This window comes from Hemitrygon akajei, unplaced genomic scaffold (genome assembly GCF_048418815.1).
Source record: "Hemitrygon akajei unplaced genomic scaffold, sHemAka1.3 Scf000042, whole genome shotgun sequence".
In the NCBI taxonomy this organism is placed as follows: domain Eukaryota; kingdom Metazoa; phylum Chordata; class Chondrichthyes; order Myliobatiformes; family Dasyatidae; genus Hemitrygon; species Hemitrygon akajei.
In genome coordinates, this window is record NW_027331928.1 from 218,350 (window position 1) to 242,605 (window position 24,256).

Genomic DNA, 24,256 nt, shown 5'->3' on the forward strand with positions numbered 1-24,256 from the left:
CTTTACAGAGTTGCATAAACTCAAGAGGGGTACAGACAGAGAGAATGCGCACATACTTTTACGCAGAACTGGGGTACGAGACCCAGACGACACAGGATTGAGGTGAGAGTGGGTGGAAAGGAGATAGAGAGAGAGAGAGAGAGATCAGAGAGACGCAGGTGTTTGAGGGAACGGAGAGGAGAGGGAGAGAGTGTGGTAGAGGGGGAAAAGAGAGAGAAATATAAAGTGGTTGGAAGAGGGAGCGGAGAAATAGCAGACAGAGTCGAGAAAATAGGGAGGAGATGGGGTAGAGAGAGTTAGAGGGAGTGAGGAACTGCGGGATGCAGAGGGATGGCGGGAAAGAACGGGATAGATGGAGATCGGGGTTTTCCATGTGTGGTGGGGAGAATGGGATTGGGAAAAGAGGAGAATAGAGAAGCAGGTACGGCAGAGAATGTATGGAGGATTTTGAGAGGATGGGGTGAGTGAGAGTGGAGGAGGGATAAGGAAGGGAAAGACGCTGTAATCATTTGATTCAAGTCGGCTCTCCGGGCTGTTGACAGAGAACCTGGATCTTTTCAGGAATATCCGGGCAGCAAGGGGCAGACATCTCGCAGATGAAACGGTGTTTCTCATGTGGGCAATATTCACTCCCACCACTCGATGTGCATGCACTGCAGGAGGACCTTCCAGAGGACACATTGTACAGCAGACCAGTGGTATCATCCCTATCAATAAATGGTTAAAAATTTTGAACAGAAACAAAACAGATCCGGCGGAACAAATGCTTGTCGCCAAACTAATCCCATTAAATCCGGGCAATCACCACAGCCCTGTGTCGTTCCCAAAATAATTCCAGTGTCCCAATGTCTCCCTACTGCTCTGTGTCAGTCGACAGATTAATCCAGCTACGACAGCTCCCCCACAGCCTCCGTTCGGTCGTCCCGCGGTCTCCACAGTCCTGTGGCAGTCCCAGTGCGAATCGAACACACCCATTTATCCAGTCAGATCTATTTCAGTCCCCAAACAAATCCCAATATGCCACCCTACCCCCACAGACATACGCGGTCCCGAAATTTATCCCATCGGCACAATCTGATCCTGCAACCCTCTGTCGGTCACAAAATACATAACACGGCTCCTCTCCCGCCCGACAGTTTATGTCCGTCTCCAGGTTAATCCCATTGCCTCTCACTGCTCCCTCAGCCCTGCGTCAGTCAGTAGACTGGACCCACTGACCGACTCTGTACCCACATCCCCGTATCGGTCTCCAAACTAATCCAGTTCTCCCACTCTCTCCCCCCAGATCAGTGTCAGACCCCAAACTAATCCAGTTGTCCCACTCTCTCCCCCCCAGATCAGTGTCAGACCCCAAACTAATCCAGTTGTCCCACTCTCTCCCCCCAGATCAGTCAGACCCCAAACTAATCCAGTTCTCCCACTCTCTCCCCCCCCAGATCAGTGTCAGACCCCAAACTAATCGAGTTGTCCCACTCTCTTCCTCTAGATCAGTGTCAGACCCCAAACAAATCCAGTTGTCCCACTCTCTCCCCTCAGATCAGTGTCAGACCCCAAACTGATCCTGTTCTCCCACTCTCTACCCCCCAGATCAGTGTCAGACCCCAAACTGATCCAGTTGTCCCACTCTCTCCCCTCAGGTCAGTGTCAGACCCCAAACTGATCCAGTTGTCCGATTCTCTCACCCCAGATCAGTGTCAGACCCCAAACTGATACAGTTCTCCCACTCTCTCCCCCCCCAGATTAGTGTCAGACCCCAAACTGATACAGTTTTCCCACTCTCTCCCCCCCCAGATCAGTGCCAGACCCCAAACTAATCCAGTTGTCCCACTCTCTCCCCCCAGATCAGTGTCAGACCCCAAACTGATCCTGCTGCATAACTCTTTCTCACAGAGTAAGGCCTGTCGTCAAACTAATCCGACTCTGCCTCCTGCTCCCACAGATCTGTGTCAGACTCCAAACTAATTCCACTGCATCTCCCAATCCCCACAGCCCTGCGTCAGTCACCAAAATAATCCCAGGGAAATAATCTCCGGAGCCCACTGACAATCGTCAAAAGTATTTCACTGCCCTGTCCCGTGACAGACGCGTATCGCTCCCTGAAATATTCACCTTGTATCATCCTCTCCCGACAACTAATCAATGTCCCGCACCCACTTCTCACAAACCTACTTCACTCCGTAAACTAATCTCATTTTCTCCCCTCAAGACAGTGTCATTCCCCATCTCTCACCACACAGTTCAGTCCAAATCTCACCCGTTCGCGCATTTTCCAACCCAGTAAGCAAGGTTTCGGTTGTCAAGAAGGCGGAAAACAAAACTCTGTAAAATTAAATCCCTTTGATTAATGCCGAGAATCGAAAACTGTTTACAGCAGTGTGTGATGGGGCGTTGTGGAGGGAGATTCACTCATTGTCTGACCCCGGGAGTGTGTGATGGGACGGTGTGGAGGGAGATTCACTCTGTGTCTGACCCCGGGAGTGTCTGATGGGACGCTGTGGAGGGAGATTCACTCTGTGTCTGACCCCGGGAGTGTGTGATGGGACGCTGTGGAGGGAGATTCACTCTGTGTCTGACCCCGGGAGTGTGTGATGGGACGGTGTGGAGGGAGATTCACTCTGTGTCTGACCCCGGGAGTGTGTGATGGGGCGGTGTGAAAGGAGATTCACTCTGTGCCTGATCCCGGGAGTGTGTGATGGGGCGGTGAGGAGGGAGAGTCACTCTGTGCCTGATCCCGGCAGTGTGTGATGGGACGGTGTGGAGGCAGATTCACTCTGTGTCTAATCCCGGGAGTGTGTGATGATTCCTGTGTTACTGTGTGATCTTCCCGTGCTGTGACACATACCGCTTCATCCCTTGAATTGATTTCCAGCAGCCTTGAATCACGGATTGAACATTCTTGCATCGCTCTGGGGAAAGATCTTTCATACGTGGATACGTAATAACGCCGGTCTGTATTTGTGGCACAGTCCTTGAAACACGTTTGCTCTGGAAATCAGGAACAAGAAACAGTGAGACACAAAGTGAATCTCTCTTCACACTTTCCTATCACACATTCCCGGAGAGACACACAGATTGAATGTCTCGCCATGCGGTCCCATCACGAACACCTGAGTTCAGGCACAAAGTGAATCTCCCTCACACCATCCAATCGCACATTACCAATGATCAGACACAATTACCTTCCCACCAAACCTTCCATCACACACTCCCGGATTCAAGACAGAGAGTGTATCTCCTACCACACTGTCCCATCGCACACGTCCGGGGAGAGACACAGAATGAAGTTCCCTCCACAACGTCCCATCATAAATTCACAGGAGCAGGCAGAGAGTGAGTTTCCTCCACGTCATCCATCACAGACTATCCAGTCAGGCATAGACTGAGACTACCTCTATCCCTCCCCTGATGCATTCACGGAGTCAGACACAGAACGGTCGTCGCGCGACACCATCCCACCACGCATTCTGTGTGTCAGAAACAGATGCTGCCTCCACAGCGTCCCATAAGAGACCCCTGAAGTAGTGTGGAATCGTCACACAGCCTCTGGGCCGGACCCAGAGTGGTTTCCCTCAGATTCTCCACATTCAATGTTTCAGACACGGAGCGAATATCCCTCCACACCGTCCCATTACACACTCCCGGGGTCAGCACAGAGGATTTATCTCCCTCCACACTGTCCAATCACACACTCCAGGGGTCAGAGAACATAATTTAGATCCTTCCACAAAGTCCAATGACACTCAAGCTTGGTCAGACACATAGTGAATTTATCTCTCTCCATGGCCCCATCACACACTCAAACAGTCAGACACAGCAAGAAACTCTCTCAGCACACACGACATATGTCAGAGGGAGAGTGGTTCTCCCTCTACAGCTTCTCAACGCACCACACAGCAAACTGTCAGACACAGAGGGGAAACTGCCTCCGCACGGTCCCATTACACAATCCCGATTCTAACACAGTGTGAATCTACCTCCTTAAGTCCTATCACAATTCCTGGCGAGTCACAGAGTGAGGCTCTCTCTGAACCGTCCCATCACTCCCCACTGTTTTCTTACACAAAGCGAAATTCCGCCCACACCCTCCCATGGCAAACTCACGGTGTCAGTCTCCCTCCACAATATCCAATCAAACAGTTTGGCGTCACATAGAATGAACGTTCCTCTGCACTGTCCCGTCACACAATCTCGCTGTCTGACAAAGAGTGAAGCTGGATCCTTACTGTCCCATCAGACATTCCCGGAGTGGGACATAGAGTGAAGCTATAATTTTACGTCTCACAATTCCGTGTTCAGACACAGAGTGAATCCACCTCCACAACGTACCATCACATCCTCCTGGATTCAGTGATAGAGTGAAAGATCTTCCACGCAGCCCCATCACACAATGACCGTTTCAAACACAGAGTGAATCACCCTCCATACCGTCCCATCACACCCTCCCGAGGTCAGACACAGAGTGAAGCTCGCTCCATACCGCCCCTCACAAACTCCCTGTGTCAGATAACAGAATTTAGATCCCTCCACAAATACAAATCACGCTCAGCCTTGGTCGGACACAGTGCGAATCTCTTTCATCAGCACACACACACACACACACACACACACACACACACACACACACACACACACACACACACACACACACACACACACACACACACAGTCACACAAAACCTTGATCAGGCACAGTGTGAATCTCTCTCTCACGGCCGCATCACACACTCATACGGTCAGACACGGAAATAAACTCCTACGCACAGACGACATATGTTAGAGTCACATATGTGATTCTCCCTCTACTGCTTCTCAACACATCACACTGTAAAGTGTCAGATACAGAGGGAAGCTGCCTCCACACGGGCTCATCACAAACTCGCGAGTCTAACACAGTCTAAAGCTCCTTCCTTACGTCCCATCACACACTTCTTGGCGAGTCACAGAGTGAGGCTCTCTCTGAATTGTCCCATCATACTCCTCTGTGTTCTCCCACAAAGCGAAGTTTCGCCCAGAAGTTCCCATGCAACAGTCATGGGCTCAGACTCCCTCCACAACATCCAATCACACGGTCTTGTGTCACAGAGAATGAAGGACGTATCACAGAATCCCGCTGACAGACACAGAGTGAATCCACCTCCACAACTTCCCGTCACACTCTGCTGGATTCAGTGATAGACTGAAACTTCCTCGCAGAACCATCACACACTCACCGGGTCAAACACAGAGTGAATCACCCTCCATACCATCTCTTCACTCATTCCCGATGTCACACACTGTGACGTTTCCTCTCTCCATGCCTGGCCTGTGATGAGGAGCGGGTGAAAGAGGGGGATGATGACTCACCTCTTCTGCTGGTCAACGATTCACAGATTTGAGCCTTGGTTTCGTTGACAGATCTGTACTTCGTATCCATCTCAGTGAACTGGTGACGGAGACCGCTGTACATTCCTTTAAGAAAAGACAGATTAGTCTTGAGCGAGGAAAGCTGGGACTGAAGGGATGAGTTTAACTCATGGTAGTTTCGGTCGGTGGTGACCTTAGACTGACGAGTCTTTGATACTGAGAGACATGGTGAAGGATGTTTAGCGTTTACAGGGACACGTGAGTCAGCGTCACGCTACCGAACGGGTCACAGAGAGTGTTGTGTCAGTGTCACGGTGAAGCGTGTCACAGTGAAGGATGTGCTGGTGGCACAGTGAGAGGCATCGGCGATACATTGAGGGGCGTGTCTCTGTCACTCTGAGGGGTTATCAATGTCCCGGTGAAGGCTTTGTTGTTGTTACCATGGAGGTTGCCTCTGTATCTTGCGGGGGATGTCCAGGTTGCTGTGAGGGACGTTTCGGTGTCATTGTGATAGGTGTTTCTGTGCCCCGGCGAGAGGTGTGCCGGGTCACAATGAAGTGTATCTCGATATTAAGGTGAAGAAAATGTCAGATGAGGGGCCTTGTGGTGTCACCGTGGGTGGAATACCTGTGTCAAGGAGTGCTGTTCTCACGTATGTGTGTGTCACGGTGAGAGACATGTCATGGCCACCGTGTGTGTGAGAGTGTCACACTGAGTTGTCCGACGGCGTCAATGTCGGTGTCATTGTGAATTTAGGTGTCGGTATCAGTTCAGGGATTTGCCTGTGTCAGGGTGAGGTGTGGATAATTGTCTCAGTGAGGGCCAATACTGTCTCGGTAAGTGGTGTTACTGTGACTTCTGAGTCTTCGTCACGGGCCGGTGCGGAGGGGATCACGTTGAGGAGCGTGATGGTGTCACGGTGTACGTTATCTGAGTGTCACGGTGAAGAGCGTGTCGCTGTCACTGTGAGGTGTGTTTCGGTGTCGGTTGTGGAGATTATCAGCGACACGGTCAGGGCATGTCGATGTCACAGTGAGGGGCATGTTCCTGTCAGTGTGACTGCGATGTGTGTGTCACGGCGATGGTCGTGTCCGTGTCGCGGTCAGGAGTGTATCTGTGTCTCGGTGAAGGTCGTGACCGTGACAACGTTGTTGATGTTATGGTGAATGGCGTGTCGGTGTCAGGACGAGTCTTGGTCGTGTTACGGTAAAGGCCCTGTCTTTATCACGGTTAGGGGTGTGTCCGTGATTGGTTTTAATCGGTGTTACGGTAAGCGGCATGTCAGTGTCGCTGTGGTGTTTTACAATAACAATGTATTCCACTCTCTTTTTCATGGTCTGACTCCACCCGGAGACCGTTCCACTCACCATGGATCCAGAGACCGGCCACAATCACGATGAGGGCGGACGTAACTAGGCAGAGTAGGCAGATCAGACGGTACGGTCTGTTTCCGATCTTCACTTTCGACTCCTGTTCATGCGCAGCTGTGGACAGACCACACGACCATGCGACCATCAGATATAGTAGCAGAAGGAGGCGATTCGGGACATCGCGTGCCCCGCCATTCAATCATGGGCCGAAGCAATTCTTCCAGTCATCCCCACTCCCTTGCCTACTGCCGATGCCCATTAATGCCCGGGCTAATCTAGAGCCTATCTCTCTCTGCACCCAATAATTTGGCCTTCACAGCCGCTTATGGCAACAAATTCCACAGATTTAACAGCCTCGGAAAAAAAATTAATTTCTCCGCATCTCAGTTCTAAAAGGACGTCCTTCAATCCGGAAGTCGTGGCCACTTGTCCTAGAATCGCTTACCATTGGAAATAATATTTCCATATTTAATCTGTTCAGGCTTTGAAGATTCGGTAAGTTTCGTTGAGATCCTCCCCCATTCCCCTGAACCCCAGGGAATACAGCCCAAGAGCTGCCGGATGTTCCTCATACAGCGACCCTCTCATTCCTGGAGTCATTCTCCTGAATCTTCACTGAACCCTCTCCAATGTCAGTATTTATAAGAAGCCAAAAGCTGCACACAATACTCTCAGTGTGGTCTCACGGGTGCCTTTTGGTGCCTCAGTATCACATCCCTGCTCTTATATTCTATACCTGAATGTCAACATTTCATTCGCTTTCTTCACCACCAACTGAACATGGAGTTTAAGCTTTAGGATCCTTTGCACAAGTACTCCCAAGTCCCTTTGCAAATCTGCATTTTAAGTTCTCTCACCATCTAAATAATAGTCTGCATGTTTATTTCATACAATAAAGTGAATGACCATTCATTTTCCAACATTGAATTCCATTTGCCTCTTCTTTGCCCATTCCCCTAAACTATCTGCGTCCCTCTGTAAGCTCACTGTTTCCTCAAAACTTCCCGCTCCTCCACCTATCGTTGTATCATCGGCAAATTCTGCACAAGTCCATGAATCCCATGGTCCAAATCTTTGACAGACATTGTAGAAATCAGCGGTCCCAACACCGACCCCTGTGGAACTCCACTGGTAACCGGCAGGCATCCAGAATAGTATCCCTTCACGACCACTCTCTTTTCTGCCGATCAGCAAATGCTCACCCGGTGCTAGAAACCTCCCTGTAATTCTACGGGCTCTGATCTTCATAAGCAGCCCTATTTGCGGCACATTGTCATAGGCCTTCTGAAAATCTAAATACACTGTTGATTCCTGAAAGATCATTGTTGATCCCTCGGCAATCTCTCTGCCTACTTCCTTCAGAACCCAAGGGTACATTCCATCAGGTCCATGAGAATTAATCCAAGTCACTGGCATCATCAGTTACTTTCAGCCGTAATCGCCTAGAGTCCAAATTCCTTGACTCGGCAAAGGCTGAGAAGTGTCTGACTGATTCCTGAGGTGTTTTACTCTCTCCTATGCGATTGATTAAGTTGGAGTTCTGGGTGTTGTCTCCGTCAACTTCATTTGGGTGTTTGACTGTGTCCCTCGGGGGAGGCTTATCCAGAAGATTATGATACAGGGGACACACGGGGAATTGACCGTCTGGATTCAGAGTTTATTATTTTTCACAGTTGTATTATTGTTTGCCCGCTTTGTTCTTTTCCCTCACATCGGATACATGACGGACTAAACTCTTCCATTCTCCAGATGGATCTGTGACTGATCTCTGTCGCAATGAACTCTTTTTTTTTGCCACTTTCCAACATAATCCACAAGAGCACCCATCTTCGCATCGGGTGCAATTCACCAACTCACCCACCTACAGTTTCAACCAGCTGATTTAAAAATTGGAAAGAATTGGCAAATGACACCTGACGATTCCAGAATGGCGTCACTACTGTGAACTCTGACCTGTCTGTGCAGTAGTCGGCAGCCCTCCGGGTCCTGAGGCAATGGGAGGAACCTCGTCCTCGTCGATGAGAGGCTCGTCTTTCCGAAGGTTCAGCTCTGAGTAGGGGGAGGTCAGGCCATCTGGGGGAGAGAGTCGGACAGGCAGATTAGGATGAGACAGCGGTAGAGAATGGAGGAGAGACACAGAGGGAGAGAAAAGACAGCAGAGAGGGGTAAGCGAGAGGGAGAGAGGGGTAAGCGGGGGAATGTGAAAGAGAGGGAGCAGAGAGAGTGGGGAAGGGGAGAGTGGGGAAAGGGAAGTAGATAGAGGGGAATGTCAACGGAGAGAGCAGGAGTCGTAGAACGGGAGAGATGTGGAAAAGACAGTGAGAAGGGTTGGGAAAGGGGAGAAAAGCGTGAAAGTGTAGGTAAAGGAAAGGAAATAGTGGGCCAGGGAGGAAGAAAAGAGGATGAGTGAGCATCAGTGTGTGAGAGACAGGGGAAGAAAGAGGGAGACAAGGGAGAGAGAGGAGAGAGCGTGATGAGAGTGTTGGTTTGGAACGGGGTCAATTCCTCACTGAATCTTGTCACTCTCCTCCCTCCTCGCCACTCTTCCCAAGGTGTTTCCTGCTCACCGGCCATGCTACAACACTCCCTGCTCCCGCACCCGCCCCATCAGACAGCTCCCCTCCTCAGTGTCCCCAATTTAACCCCCTCTCGCGGTACTCCCACCACACAAAAAAATTCATGGCATTCTCTGCACCGATCCCACCTAGAGAAACTCCTCATTCCTTTCCACAGCCATCCCTCTGTACCACCCCGCCTGTTGCTCTGCCTCCGCCCCGACCCTTCCCAGAGCGCTCCTTCCTTACCGACCTTCCCAAAGAGCCCGTCTCTCATTCCTTTCCACAGACCTCCCTCTGTACCACACCGCCTGTTGCTCTGCCTCCGCCTTGACCCTTCCCAGTGCGCACCTTCCTCACCGACCTTCCCATAGAGCCCGTCTCTCATCCAGTCTCGCACGCATTGCTACTGACCTATTGTCTAACAGGGAAAAATCAGGGTTAACTGTGCGCTTGGGATGAGATTTCTCGACAGGAAGATTCACATCAGATGAACAGTGTCAAACAAACAGAGTGAAACTGACCTCCATTCGTCCGGACCCGGGAATCAGAGTGGGATTTAAAATGAAGTTCCACATACGATACACAAGGTTTAGCTGGGGACAGAATAGTGAGAGTCAGAAACAGGGTGAAGCTCCCTGCACACGGTCCCATCACACACGCCCGGTGTCAGACACAGAGTCAATCTCCCTCCACACCGTCCCATCACACACTCCTGGGGTCAGACACAGAGCGAAACTCCCTCCACACCGTCCCAGCACACTCTCCCGGGGTCACACACAGAGTGAATCTCCCTCCACACCGTCCCATCACACACTGCCGTCATCAGGCACAGAGTGAAACTTCCTTCACTCTGTCCCATAATGAGGGACAGACTACACTTTGGAGCGTAGAAGGTTGAGGGGGGACTTGACAGAGGTATTTACAATTATGAGGGGGATAGATCGAGTTGACGTGGATAGGCTTTTTTTCCATTGAGAGTAGGGGAGATTCAAACAAGAGGACATGATTTGAGAGTTAGGGGGCAAAGGGTTAAGGGTAACACGAGGGGGAATTTCTTTACTCAGTGAGTGGTAGCTGTGTGGAATGAGCTTCCAGTAGAAGTGGTGGAGGCAGGTTCGGTATTGTAATTTAAATTAAAATTGGATTGGTATATGGAATGGAAAGGAATGGAGGGTTATGGGCCGAGTGCGTGTCAGTGGGACTAGGTGAGAGTAAGCGTTCGGCACGGACTAGAAAGGCCGAGATGGACTGTTTCCATGCTGTAATTGTTATATGGTTGTTATATGGTTTATGTTATACAGTCCCGTGTTCAGACACAGAGTGAAGTTTCCTCCGCACTCTCCCGTGATCAGAAAAGGAGGGACACTCCCTCCACACCGTACCATCACACACTCCCGGGGTCAGACACAGAATGAAGGTCCCTCTACACACCCCATTACACACTCCACGGGTTAGAAAGAGACAGAAACTCCCTCCCTCCATCTCTGCCCCACTCACCTCCCGATGGAGACGGTGAGTCCGGTTTTACAAGTTGCTTTTTCATGGACGTCTCGCTCTTGGCCATCCTGTCGAGAGTCCGCTGCGTCTCTGAGCTCAGCGAGGGGAAGGAACCGTTGTCAGAGGAAGCCCGTGTTGACAAGTGGATCAGAACGAGACCAGCAAACACCGGATGAGCAGCTGATGAAGACAGGAGCCGAGAGCAGAGGGAGGAAGCGCTGGGGAAGAGAGAGATTTAGAGTGTGATGGGGGTGGCCTGTAGCGATGAGAGTTGCGCGGGGAGGAGTAGTGCGAGTGGGGAGAAACATAGGGAGGGGGAGTGAGGGGAAGGTTAAGGTTTGGCGGAAAGATAGTCGTGAGTGACAGGGGTCAGAAAAGGGTATCACTGCAAGAAGGGGAGGACAATATCTGGGATGGAATGGAGGGAGGATTGTTGGAGAGCTTCAATTTCGCCCCTCTCTCCAATTCTCTGCTTTTTCCTCCAATCCCTCTCTCTCCTCTGCCTGTCTATCACATCCTCCACTGAAAGCAAAGGGGGAAGTGAAAGGAAATGGGGGCTTTTGAAATGGGGTAATTGAAGTGGACAAAGGGGTGGTGGTGCGGGAGGCGATGTGCTGTAGCAGTTCAGTGTCTGTGTCTGGGAGTGTGTGTGTGTGTGTGAGAGAGAGAGAGAGAGAGAGAGAGAGAGAGAGAGAGAGAGAGAGAGAGAGAGAGAGAGAGAGAGAGAGAGAGAGAGGAGAGAGAGAGAGAGGAGAGAGAGAGAGAGAGAGAGAGAGCCTCGACATCGGCCGAACTATCACTCCCGGGATCAGACATTAGTGCAGTTCCTTCCATACCGTCCCATTGCACAGTCCCGCGGTCAGACACAGAGCTAAACCGACGCTTCACAGTCCGATAACACAGTAACAGATTCAGAAACAGATCGAATCTCCCACTGCACTCTGTCTCTGCCTGTCAACAACCAGCAGTTTTTCAGCGTTCCTCAACAGTGTGAACAGTCTTCAACAGTGTGTCTGTCTCAGACATAATAAGTGTGTGTCTAATGCCCACAGGCAGAAAAGTGGATGGAGGGGGACGAGAGGTAGGGCTTTACAGGGAAGATGAGTTTGCAGTCACTGGGGAAAAGCGGTGAGAAACTACACGACCGGCCTATACACACAGATGTGTGGAGGAAACTTGATTCTGTGTCTGGACCCCGGGAGTGTGTGATGGGACAGTGTGTAGGGAGATTCACTATGTGTCTGAGCCCGGGAGTGTGTGATGGGACGGTGTGTAGGGAGATTCACTCTGTGTCTGACCACTGGAGTGTGTCATGGGGACGGGTGTGTGTGGGATGATTCACTCTGTGTCTGTCTCCGGGAGTGTGTGATGGGACGGTGTGGAGGGAGATTCACTCTGTGTCTGACCACTGGAGTGTGTCATGGGACGGTGTGGTGGGATGATTCACCTCTGTGTCTGACCCCGGGAGTGTGTGATGGGACGGTGTGGAGGGAGCTTCTCAGTGTGTCTGAGCCCCGAAGTATGAAATGAGTTTGAGTGGAGGGAGTGTTACTCTGGTGTGAATATATCACACATCTGAATTCCTCATTTGAATTTATTTCAAGACGCTTTGTAGCAGAGGTAGAATAATGTTTCTTCGCCCCATCGTCTGCCCTGAAAATAGGAACAATAAACAGTGGATCTGTCTCCTCAGCTTCAATTACATCCGCGGGTAGTCAGACACAGAATGGGAATCCCTTCACACATGCCAATCACACATTCCAGGCGTCAGTTGTAAAGTGAAGATCACTACGAACCACCGAATCACACACACTCGGCGGGTCGAGACAGAGTAAAGCTCCTAATGCACTCTTCCATCAAATTATCCTGTTGGCAGACATACAGAGAAATTCCTCGTAAACTCTCCCAAAACACCTTCCCGGGATCAGACACAGAGTCAAGGTCCCAAAACACAGTCCCAGCACATAATAATTGAGCTAGAAAACAGAGTAAAGTTGCTTTCACACCGTCCAATTTCACACTCCCGGTGTCAGCCACAGAGTCAATCTCCCTCTTCACTCCCTCTCTCCCTCTCACCAATCAGCAGTTTTTCAGCGTTCCTGTCTTCTCCAACAGTGTGTCTGTCTCAGGGATAAAAAGTGTGTGTGAGATCAGAGGTAGAACAGAGGAGGGTGGGGGAGTGGAAAGATGGCTGTGGACAGGTGGTGAGTTTCCAGTCACTGGGAGGAAATGTGGTTAAACCACACGACCGGCCTGTACACACAGAGACGTAGAGAAGCTCAGAAGCGAGAAATCGATATCCGGTGGAAGTGAGCAGCAGTAACTCCAACGTTGTGCAAGGAGATGACCACGCGTCTGACCCCGGGAGTGTGTGATGGGGGGGGGGGGTGGAGAGTTAGTCACAGTGTCTGACACCTGTAGTCTGTAATGGGACTGTTTTGGATGGCGATTCAACATGTGTCTGATCCCGGGAGTCTATGATGGACGGTGTGGAGGGAGATTCACCCTGTGTCTCAACCCGGGCGTGTGTGATGTGTCGGGTAGAAGCGAAATCCAGTCTGTGATTGACCCCAGGAGAATGTTGTAGGGCGGTGAGCAGGGAGCTTCTCAGTGTGTCTGAGCCGAGAAGTATGAAATGGGATGGAGTGAAGGGAGTGTTACTCGGGTGTGAATATATCACACATCTCAATTTCTCATTTGAATTTATTTCAGGACGCTTTGGAGCAGAGTTAGAACAAAGCTCCCTCGCCGCATCGTCTGCTCTGAAAAATAGGAACAATAAACAGTGAAGCTCTCTCCTCAGTGTCAATTGCATCCGCGGGTACTCAGACACAGAATGAGAATCCCTTCACACCGGCCCATCACACATTCCAGGCGTCAGTTGTAAGGTGAAGTTCACACCGTACCGTCTGATCACACTGACTCGGCGGATAGAGACAGACTGAAGCTCCCTATGCACTCTTCCATAAAATTATCCTGTTGTCAGACATACAGAGAAGTTCCTAACACACTCTCCCAAAACACCTTCCCGGGATCAGACACAGAGTCAAGATCCCAAAACACAGTCCCAGCACATACTAACTGCGCTAGAAAACAGAGTAAAGTTGCTTCCACACCGTCCAATTTCACACTCCCGGGGTCAGACACACAGCGAATCTCCGTCTTCACTCCCTCTCTCCCTCTCACCAATCACCAGTTTTTCAGCGTTCCTGTATGTCTCCCAACAGTGTGTCTGTTTCAGAGATAATAAGTGTGTGTGAGACCAGAGAAGAACTGAGGAGAGTGGGGAAGTGGAGAGAGGGGCTGTGGACAGGTGATTGAGTTTGCAGTCACTGGGAGGAAATGGTGTGAAACCACACGACCGGCCTGTACACACAGAGACGTAGAGAAGCTCAGAAGCGAGAAATCGATATCCGGTCGAAGTGAGCAGCAGTAACTCCAACGTTGTGCAAGGAGTTGACCACGTGTCTGACCCCGGGAGGTGTCTGATTGAACGGTATAGAACATAGAACAGAAAACGATACAGCACAGTACTGGCCCTTCGGCCTACAATGTTGTCCCGACCCCTATACCCTGCTCCAATGTAAAACCCAAACTTAAATTCCCCCATATAGCTGTCTAGTAGTCTGTTAAATTTCACTAGAGTATGTGTCTCCACCACAGACTCAGGCAGTGGATTCCACGCACCAACCACTCTCTGAGTAAAAAACCTTCCTCTAATATCTCCCTTGAACTTTACTCCCCTGAACTTAAAGCCACGTTCTCTTGTATTCAGCAGTGGTGTCCCTGGGGAAGAGGCACTGGCTATCCACTCTATCTTTTCTTCTGAATATCTTGTACACCTCTAACATGTCTCCTCCCATCCTACTTCTGTCCAGAGAGTAAAGCACTAGATTCCTTAATCTCTGCTCATAATGCATACCCTCTAAACCAGGGCAGCATCCTGGTAAATCTCCTCTGCACCCTTTCCACTGCTTCCACATTCTTCCTATAGTGAGGCGAGCAGAACTGGACACAGTACTCCAAGTGTGGGCTAACCTGTGTTTCACAGAGCTGCATCAATAAGCCGCGACTCTTAAACTCTGACCCTCGGCTTATGAAAACTAACACTTCATTGGGCTGCCTTCACTACACTATCTACCCGTGAGGCAACTTCCAGGATTCTGTGGACATGTACCCCGGGGTCCCTCTGGTCCTCCACACTTCCATGTATCCTGTCATTTACTTTCTATCCTGCCTTGGAGTAAGTTCCCCCAAAGTGTACCACTTTACACTTCTCCGGGCTGAATTCTATTTGCCACTTCTCAGCCCAGTTCAAACTCTATCAATGTCTCTCTGCAATCTTCGGGATTTTTCTACACTGGCCGCAACACCACCAACGTTTGTGCCGTCTGCAAACTTGCCAGCCAGCCCTTCTAACCCCACAATTAGGTGGTTAATAAAATCACGAAATATAGAGGTCGCAGAACCGATCCCTGCGGGTCACCACTCGTCACAGCCTTCCAATCCGACTGTACACATACTCCACAACACACTGCTTTCTGCAGCCAGGCCAATTCAAAATCTACCTTGACAAATCTCACCTTGACCCCATGCCTTCTGAATTTCAGAATAAGCTTACCGTGCAGAAACTTGTAAAATGCCTTACTAAAATTCATGTAGATTTTTCATCCACTGCGCTGCCCTCATCTATATGCCTGGTCACCCTCATTAAGGAACTATATCAGACTTGTTAGACACGAACTGCCCTTAGCAAAGCTATGCTGACTGTCCCTGATTAAACCATGATTCTCTAAAGGCCCACAGATCTTATCTGTAAGAATACTTTCCTACAGCTTTCCCACTACAGACGTAAGGCTCACTGCTCTATAATTACCCAGACTATCCCTACTAACCTATTTGAAGAAGGGGACAACATGCGTCTCCCTGCAATCCTGCGGTACCATTCCCGTGGACATCGAGGACATAAAGATCGTAGCCAGAGGCTCAGCGTTGTTTCCATCGCCTCGTGGAGCAGCCTGGGGACTATTTCTTCAGGCCCCGGGAAATTATCCACATTAAAGTATTTTAACAACTACAACGCCTATTCTCACTTAATATCATCGTGCTCCAGAAGATCAACCGCACTCATATTGTCCTCACCGCAAAAAAGTTATTTAATATTATTAAATTCAGAAGACAAGTAATTATTGAGGACCTCGCTCTATTCCACACAACCGCCAGGCAAATCTTTCCACCTTTATCTCTAATCGCTCCTATCTTTAATCCTCTCAACTTATTGTTCTTAACATAATTCAAGAATTCCTTGGCGTTTTTCCTTTACCCTTCTCACCAACGCCTTCTCATACCCTCTCCTTGCTCTCCTTAGTTCCTTCCTAAGCTCCATTCTTGCTACCAAATATTGCTCAATAGACCCATCTGATCCTTGCTTCCCAAACCTCATGTCTGCTGCCTAATTCCATGTGACTAGATTTCTCCACCGCGCTTGTCCACCATCGTGCCTTCACTCCACCATTCTTTATCTTGTTCACAGGAAGAAATTTAACCCTAATATCCTGCAAGAGATAACTAAACATCGATCAAATGTCCGTAGTACATTTCCCTGCAGAAACATCATGCCAATTCACACACGCATGTTCTAATTTTATAGCCTCATAAACCGTCGATTCCCACTTAAAAATGTTCTCTGCCCTCTCTGTTTTTTTACGATTTTCCATGAGTCAAATGGAGACAAACTCTCTGTCTGAAAACGGTAGTGTGTAATGGGACGTCATGGGGGGGGGGGGAGATTCACCATGTGTCTGACCCCGGGAGTGTGTGATGAGATGGTGTGGAGGGAGCTTCACTCTGTATCTAACCCCGGGAGCATCTGATTGTTTCGCTATGTGTCTGACCTGGGTACTGTGTGATGGAACGGTGTGGAGGGAGAATAATTGTGTGTCTGATCCGGGAGTGTGTGGTGGGGCGGTGTGGATTGAGCTGCTCTGTGTGTCTAACACCCGAATTATGAAATAGGATGTAGTGGAGAGAGCTTCTGTCTGGTGTGTACGTACGTTCTGTGTGTCTAACACCTACCTCTTCCTCCTTTGAATGTATTTCAAGACGCTTTGAAAGAGAGTTAGAAGAATGCTGCCTCGCCCCATCGTCTTTTCTGGAAAATAGGACTCTCTCCACACCGTCCATTACATCCGCCGGTAGTCAGACACAGAATGGGAATCCTTTCATAACGGGCGATCACACATTCCCGGGCGTCAGTTGTAAAGAGAAGATCCCTCCGAACCACCCGATCACACAGTCTCGGGCGGTTTAGAGACAGAGTGGAGCTCCCTATGCACTCTCCCATCAAATAGTCCTGTTGACAGACATACAGAGAAATTCCCGAAACACTCTCCCAAAACACACACCCGGGATCACAATTAGAGTCAAGATCTCAAAGCACAGTCCGAGCACATACAAACAGTGTTAGACTCTGAGAGAAGTTGCTTTCACACGGTCCAATTTCACACTCCCGGGGTCAGTCACAGACTGGAGCTCCAGCCACACCGTCCATCACAGAACCACCGGGTCAAGCTCGGAGTGAAGCTCTCTCCGCACAGTCCACACACACCAACGCCCCCCCCCCCACCCCCGAGGTCAGACACAGAGAGAAGATTCGTACACACCATCCCATCTCACTCTCCCGTGGTCAGACTCGGAGTGATTGCTCCCTGCACATCATCCCCTCGCACAGTCCCGGGGTCAGACACAGATTGAATCTCCTGCACACCGTCCCATCACACACTCCCGGGGTCAGACACAGAGTGAAGCTCCCCTCTGCTCCGTCCCATCACACACTCCCGGGGTCAGACACAGAGTGAGTCTCCCTCTACTCTGTCCCATCACACACTCCGGGGTCAGACACTGAGTGAATCTCCCACCACAGGCGTCCCATCACACACTCCCGGGGTCAGACACAGAGTGAACCTCCCTCTACTCCTTCCTATCACACACTCCAGGGGTCGGACACAGAGTGAATCTGCCGCCTCACAGTCCCATAACACAGCAACGGTTTCAGAAAGAGAGCGAATCACCCCACCCACGTCACTCCCTCTCTCCCCTCTCACCAGCACTTCAGCGTTCCTGTAGTCTCCAAAAGTGTGTCGGTTCTAGAGATAAATTAGTGTGTGTGAGACCAGAGGTAGAACTGTGGGGGGGGGGGGGTGTTGAGGAGAGAAAGCGATGAGACGGGGGGTGTGTTTGCAGTCATTGGGAGAAAAGGGCGTGAAACCACACGACCGGCCTGTACTCGCAGACACGTAGAGAAGCTGAAAACCGAGAGATCGATATCCGGTGGAAATGAGCAGAAAGAACACCAACGGAGTGCAAGGAGATTGACCATGTGTGTGACCCCGGGAGTGTGTGATGGGACGGTGTGGAGGGAGATTCACTCTGTGTCTGACCCCGGGAGTGTATGATGGGACGGTGTGTGGAGGGAGATTCACTCTGTGTCTGACCCCGGGAGTGTGTGATGGGACGGTATGGAGGGAGATTCACACTGTGTCTGACGCCGGGGAGTGTGTGATTGGTCGGTATGGAGGGAGATTCACTCTGTGTCTGACGCCGGGAGTGGTGTGTGATTGGTCGGTGTGGAGGGGGGATTCACTCTGTACCTGTTCCTGGGAGTGTGTGAAGGGAAGGTGTGGTCGGAGATTCACTCGAATCAGACCCTGGGTAATGTGTGAAGGGACGGAGTAGAGGGAGATTCACTCTGTGTCTGACCAGGGATTGTGTGATAATTCGCTGTAGAGGGAGATTCCCCCTGTGTCTGACCCAGAGTATCTGATGTGGTGGTGTGGATTGTGCTGCGCTTTGTGTTGTAACACCCGAAGTATGAAAAGGGATGGTTCGGAGGGAGCTTCAGTCTGGTATGTACGTAAGTTCTGTGTGGCTCACACATACCTCTTACTCTTTTGAATGTATTTCAAGACGCTTTGAAAAAGAGTTAGAACATTCCTTCCTCGCTCCATCGTCTTTTCTGGAAAATAGGACTCTTTCCACACCGTCCATTACATCCGCCGGTTTTCAGACACATAATGGGGATCCTTTCACACCGGCCCATCACACATTCCCGGCGTCAGTTGTAAAGAGAAGATCGCTGCGAACCACCCAATCACAGAGACTTTGCGGTTCAAAGACAGAGTGAAGCTCCCTCTGCACTCTCCCATCAAATAGTCCTGTTGACAGACATAAAGAGAAATTCCCGAAACACTCTCCCAAAACCGATTCCAGGGATCAGAATTAGAGTCAAAGCACAGTCCCAGCACACACAAACAACTTTAAACCCATCTGAACCTCCCGAGGTCAGACACAGAGTGTAGCTCCCTCTACTCCGTCCCATCTCAAACTCCCGAGGTCGGACACACAGTGTAGCGCACTCCACACCATCCCATCACACAACCCCCGGGTCGAGCTCGGAGTGAAGCTCTCTCCGCAGAAGCCACTCACACACCCCCGGGATCATATACAGAGAGAAGTTCATACACACCGTCCCATCTCACTCTCCCGTGGTCAGACTCGGAGTGATGCTCCCTCCACATCATCCCCTTACACAGTCCCGGGGTCCGACAAAGACTGAAGCTCCATACGCACCGACCTGTCACACACTCTCGGGGTCAGACACAGTCTGAAGATCCCTCTACTCCGTCCGATCACACACTCCACAGGTCAAACACAGAGTGCATCAGCCGCCTCTCAGTCTCAGAACATAGCAACAGGATTCAGAAAGAGAGAGAATCACCACACCACCCCATCCTCACTCCCTCTCTCCGTTCTCACCAATCACCAGCACCTCAGCGTTACAGTAGTCCCCAAAAGTGAGTCGGTATCAGAGATAATTAGTGTGTGTGAGACCAGAGGTAGAACTGTGGGGTGGGGGAGGTGAGAGCGGAGAACGCCCTGAGACGGGGTGAGTTTGCAGTCACTCGGAGAAAAGGGCGTGAAACCACACGACCGGCCTGTACTCGCAGAGACGTAGAGAACCTGAGAACCGGGAGATCAATATCCGGTGGAAATGAGCAGTAAGAACACCAACGGAGTGCTAGGAGCTTGACCCTGTGACTGCCCCCGGGACTGTGTGATGGGACGGTGTGGAGGGAGATTCACTCTGTGTCTGACCCCGGGAGTTTGTGATGGGACGGTGTGGAGGGAGCTTGACCCTGTGACTGCCCCCGGGACTGTGTGATGGGACGGTGTGGAGGGAGATTCACTCTGTGTCTGACCCCGGGAGTGTGTGATGGGACGGTGTGGAGGGAGATTCACTCTGTGTCGGACCCCGGGACTGTGTGATGGGACGGTGTGGAGGGAGATTCACTCTGTGTCTGACCCCGGGAGTGTGTGATGGGACGGTGTGGAGGAAGATTCACTCTGTGTCTGACCCCGGGAGTGAGTGATGGGACGGTGTGGAGGGAGATTCACTCTGTGTCTGACCCCGGGAGTGTGTGATGGGATGGTGTGGAGGGAGATTCACTCTGTGTCTGTCCCTGGGAGTGTGGAGGGAGATTCGCTCTGTGTCCGACCCCGGGAGTGTCTGATGTGACGGTGCGGAGGGAGATTCACTCCGTGCCTGACCCCGGGAGTGTGTGATGGGACGGTATGGAGGGAGATTCACTCTGTGTCTGACCCCGGGAGTGTGTGGTGGAACGGTGTGGAGGGAGATTCACTCTGTGTCTGACCCCGGGAGTGTGTGATGGGAGGGTGCGGAGGGAAATCCCCACTGTGTCTGACCCGGGAAGTGTGGAGGGAGATTCGCTCGGTGTCTGACCCCGGGAGTGTGTGATCGGACGGTGTGGAGGGAGATTCACTCTGTGTCTGACCCCGGGGAGTGTGTGATAGGACGGTGTGGAGGGTGATTCACTCTGTTTCTGCCCCGAGAGTGTGTGACGGGACGATGTGGAGGGAGATTCACTCTGTGTCTGACCCCGGGAGAGTGTGATGGGACGGTCGGGAGGGAGATTCACTCCGTGTCTGACCCCGGGAGAGTGTGATGGGACCGTGTGGAGGGAGATTCACTCTGTGTCTGACCCCGGGAGTGTGTGATGGGACGGTATGGAGGGTGATTCACTCTGTGTCTGCCCCGGGTGTGTGTAATGGGTGGTGTGGAGGGAGACTCACTCCGTGTCTGACCCCGGGAGAGTGTGGTGGGACGGTGTGGAAGTAACTTCACTCTGTGTCTGACCCCGGGAGTTTGTGATGGGACGGTGTGGAGGGAGATTCACTCGGTATCTGACCCCGGGAGTGTGCGATGGGACGGTGTGGCAGCAACTTCACTCAGAGTGTAACGCTGTTTGTATGTGCTCGGCCTGTGCTTTGAGATCTTGACTCGAATTCTGATCCCGGGAATCTGTTTTGGGAGAGTGTTTCGGGAATTTCTCTTTATGTCTGTCAACAGGACTATTTGATGTGAGAGTGCAGAGGGAGATTCACTCTGTCTCTAAATCGCCGAGACTGTGAGATCGTGTGATTCGGAGGGATCTTCTCTTTACAACTGACGCCGGGAATGAGTGATGGCCCGTTGTGAAAGGATTCCCATTCTGTGTCTGACTACCGGCGAATGTAATGGACGATGTGGAGAGAGTCCTTTTTTTCCAGAAAAGACGATGGGGCAAGGTCGCAATCTTCTCTCTTTCAAAGCGTCTTGAAATACTTTCAAAAGAGGAAAAGGTATGTGTGAGTCACACAGAACGTACTTACATACCAGACTGAAGCTCCCTCCACTGCATCCTGTTTCATACTTCGGGTGTTAGACACACAGAGCAGCTCCCTACACACCGCCCCATCACACACTTCCAGTCTCTGTCACACGGAGAAGCTCTCTACACACGGTCCTATCACACACTTCCAGTGTCGGAGACAGAGTGATTCTCCCTCCACACCGCCCCATCACACACCCGCGGTGTCGGACACAGAGAGAATCTCCCTCCACACCGTCCCATCACACACTCCCGGGGTCAGACACTGAGTGAATCTCCCTCTACACCGTCCCATCACACACTCCCGGGATCAGACAAAGAGTTAATCACCCTCCACACCTTCCCCTCACAAACTCCCAAGTTTAAGTGCCTCCATTTGCCTCATGGAAAACGGTAAAAAATAACACAAGACGGAGAACGTTTTAAGTAGGGAACGACAGATTATGAGGCTATAAATTTGGAACATGCGTGTGTGAATTGGGATGATGTTTCTGCAGGGAAATATACTATGGATATTTCTTCGATGTTTAGGGATTTCTTGCAGGATGTTAGGGTTAAATCTGTTCCTGTGAGGAAGATAAAGAATGGCAGAGTGAAGGCACGATGGTGACAAGTGCGGTGGAGAATCTAGTCACATGAAATTAGGCAGCATACATGAGGTTTGGGAAGCAAGGATCAGATGGGTCTATTGAGGAATATTGGGTCGCAAGAAAGCAGCTTAGGAAGGAACTGAGGAGAGCAAGAAAAGGCTATGAGAAGGCCTTGGCGAGAAGGATAAAGGAAAACGCCAAGGAATTCTTCAATTCTGTGAAGAACAAAAAAATGAGATGAGTGAGGTTAGGTCTGATTAGAGACAAAGGTGGTAAGATGTGCATGGAGGCTGTGGAACAGGGCGAGGTCATCAATAATTGCTTGTCTTCGGTATTCACTAATGTGAGAGAAATTTTTCCGTTGAGGACAATATGAGGGAGGTTGATGTTCTGGAGCACGTTGATATTAAGGGAGAGCGGAGGTTGGAGCTGTTAAAATAATTTAGTGCGGATAATTCCCCGGGGCCTGAAGGAATAGTCCCCAGGTTGCTCCACTAGTCGATGGAAAACATTCCTGAGCCTCTGGCTACGATCTTTATGTCCTCGCTGTCCATGGGAATGGTACCGCAGGATTGCAGGGACGTGAATGTTGTCCCCTTCTTCAAATAGGTTAGTAGGGATAGTCCGGGTAATAATAGACCAGTGAGCCTTACGTCTGCGGTGGGAAAGCTGTTGGAACAGATTCTTACAGTTGGAATATATGGGCCTTTAGAAAATCACGCTCTGATCAGGGACAGTCAGCATAGCTTTGCTAAGGGCAGGTCGTGTCTAACAAGTCTGACAGAGTTCTTTAAGGAGGTGAGCAGGCATATAGATGAGGGCAGCGCAGTGGATGTAAAATCTACATGGAATCAAGTAATCATTTTACAAGATTCTACACGGTAGGCTTATTCTGAAAGTCAGAAGTCATGGGATCCAGGGAAGTTTGTCAAGGCAGATTCTGAATTGGCTTGGCTGAAGAAAGCAGTGTGTTGTGGAGCATTTGTATATTCACATTGGGAGGCTGTGACGAGTGGTGACCCGCAGGGATCGGTTCTGGGACCTCTACATTGCGTGATTTTATTATCCACCTAATGCTGGGGTAGAAGGGCTGGTTGGCAAGTTTGCAGACGATGCAAATGTAGGTTGTATTGTGGGCAGTGTAGATATCTCCCGAAGATTGCAGAGAGACATTAATAGGATGCTTAACTGGGCTGAGAAGTGGCTAATAGAATTCAACCCGAAGAAGTGTGAGGTGGTACACTTTGGAAGGACATACTCCAAGGCAGAGAAGAAAGTAAATGGAAGGATACAAGGAAGTGTGGAGGACCAGAGGAAACTCGGGGTACATGTCCACAGATCCCTGAAAGTTGCCTCACAGGTAGATAGGGTTGTTAAGAAAGCTTATGGGTTGTTAGCTTTCATAAGTTTGGGGATAGAGTTTAAGAGACGCGATGTAATGATGCAGCTCTATAAAACTCTGGTTAGGCCACACTTGGAGTATTGTGTTTAGTTCTGGTCGCCTCACTACAGGAAGGACGTGGAAACATCGGAAAGGGTACGAAGGAGATTTACCAGTATGGTTCCTAGTTTAAAGAGTATGCATTATGATCAGAGATTAAGGGAGATAGGGCTTTACTCTCTGGAGAGAAGGAAGATGAGAGGAGGCATGTTAGAGGTGTACAATATGTTAAAAGGGAAAGATAGAGTGGATAGCCAGCGCCTCTTCCCCAGGGCACCACTGCTCAATACAAGAGGACATGGCTTTAAGGTAAGGGGAGCAAAGTTTAACGGGGATATTAGAGGAAGGATTTTTACTCAGAGCGTGGTTGGTGCGTGGAATGCACTGCCTGAGTCAGTGGGGGAGGCAGATACTCCAGTGAAATTTAAGAGATCACTAGACAGGTATATGGCGGAATTTAAGGAGAGGGTGTGGGGTTTCCGGTAGGCCGTGTTTAAGGGTCGGCACAACTTTGTGCGCCGAAGGGTCTGTGCTGTGTTGTGCTATTCTACGTTCTAAGTTGTAACATTGCCATAAACGTTTAAGAGACTGCTAGACAGTTATATGGAAAAAATTTCAGTGGGTGGTTATATGGGAGGCAGGGTTTGAGGGTCGGCACAACGTTGTGGGTCGAAAAGCCTGTAATGTGTGGTATTGATTACCTTTCAATGAGCTATACCGACCCATCTCA

General features: G+C 50.4%; 1 protein-coding gene across 1 annotated transcript; it reads right to left on the reverse strand.

Moving 5' to 3' along the window:
• Positions 1–209: 209 nt before the first annotated feature.
• LOC140720428 (uncharacterized) lies at positions 210–10,835 on the reverse strand. The gene is made up of 7 exons (XM_073035280.1): positions 10,769–10,835; positions 8,667–8,786; positions 6,711–6,827; positions 5,344–5,448; positions 2,843–2,985; positions 2,255–2,319; positions 210–707 (listed from the first exon to the last, which is right to left on the reverse strand). The coding sequence occupies exons 1-7, from the start codon at positions 10,833–10,835 to the stop codon at positions 515–517; spliced, it is 810 nt and encodes a 269-aa protein (XP_072891381.1). The 3' UTR covers positions 210–514.
• Between the last annotated feature and the right edge of the window lie 13,421 nt (positions 10,836–24,256).

Excerpts from the sequence above, each read along its gene's own strand:
- LOC140720428 (XM_073035280.1), bottom strand. The coding sequence starts at position 10,835 with ATGGCCAAGAGCGAGACGTCCATGAAAAAGCAACTTGTAAAACCGGAC. Across the intron at positions 5,449-6,710 it reads GGCCGGTCTCTGGATCCATG|GAATGTACAGCGGTCTCCGT; the intron begins GTGAGTGGAACG and ends CTTTTCTTAAAG. Across the intron at positions 2,986-5,343 it reads ATCGTTGACCAGCAGAAGAG|AGCAAACGTGTTTCAAGGAC; the intron begins GTGAGTCATCAT and ends CCTGATTTCCAG.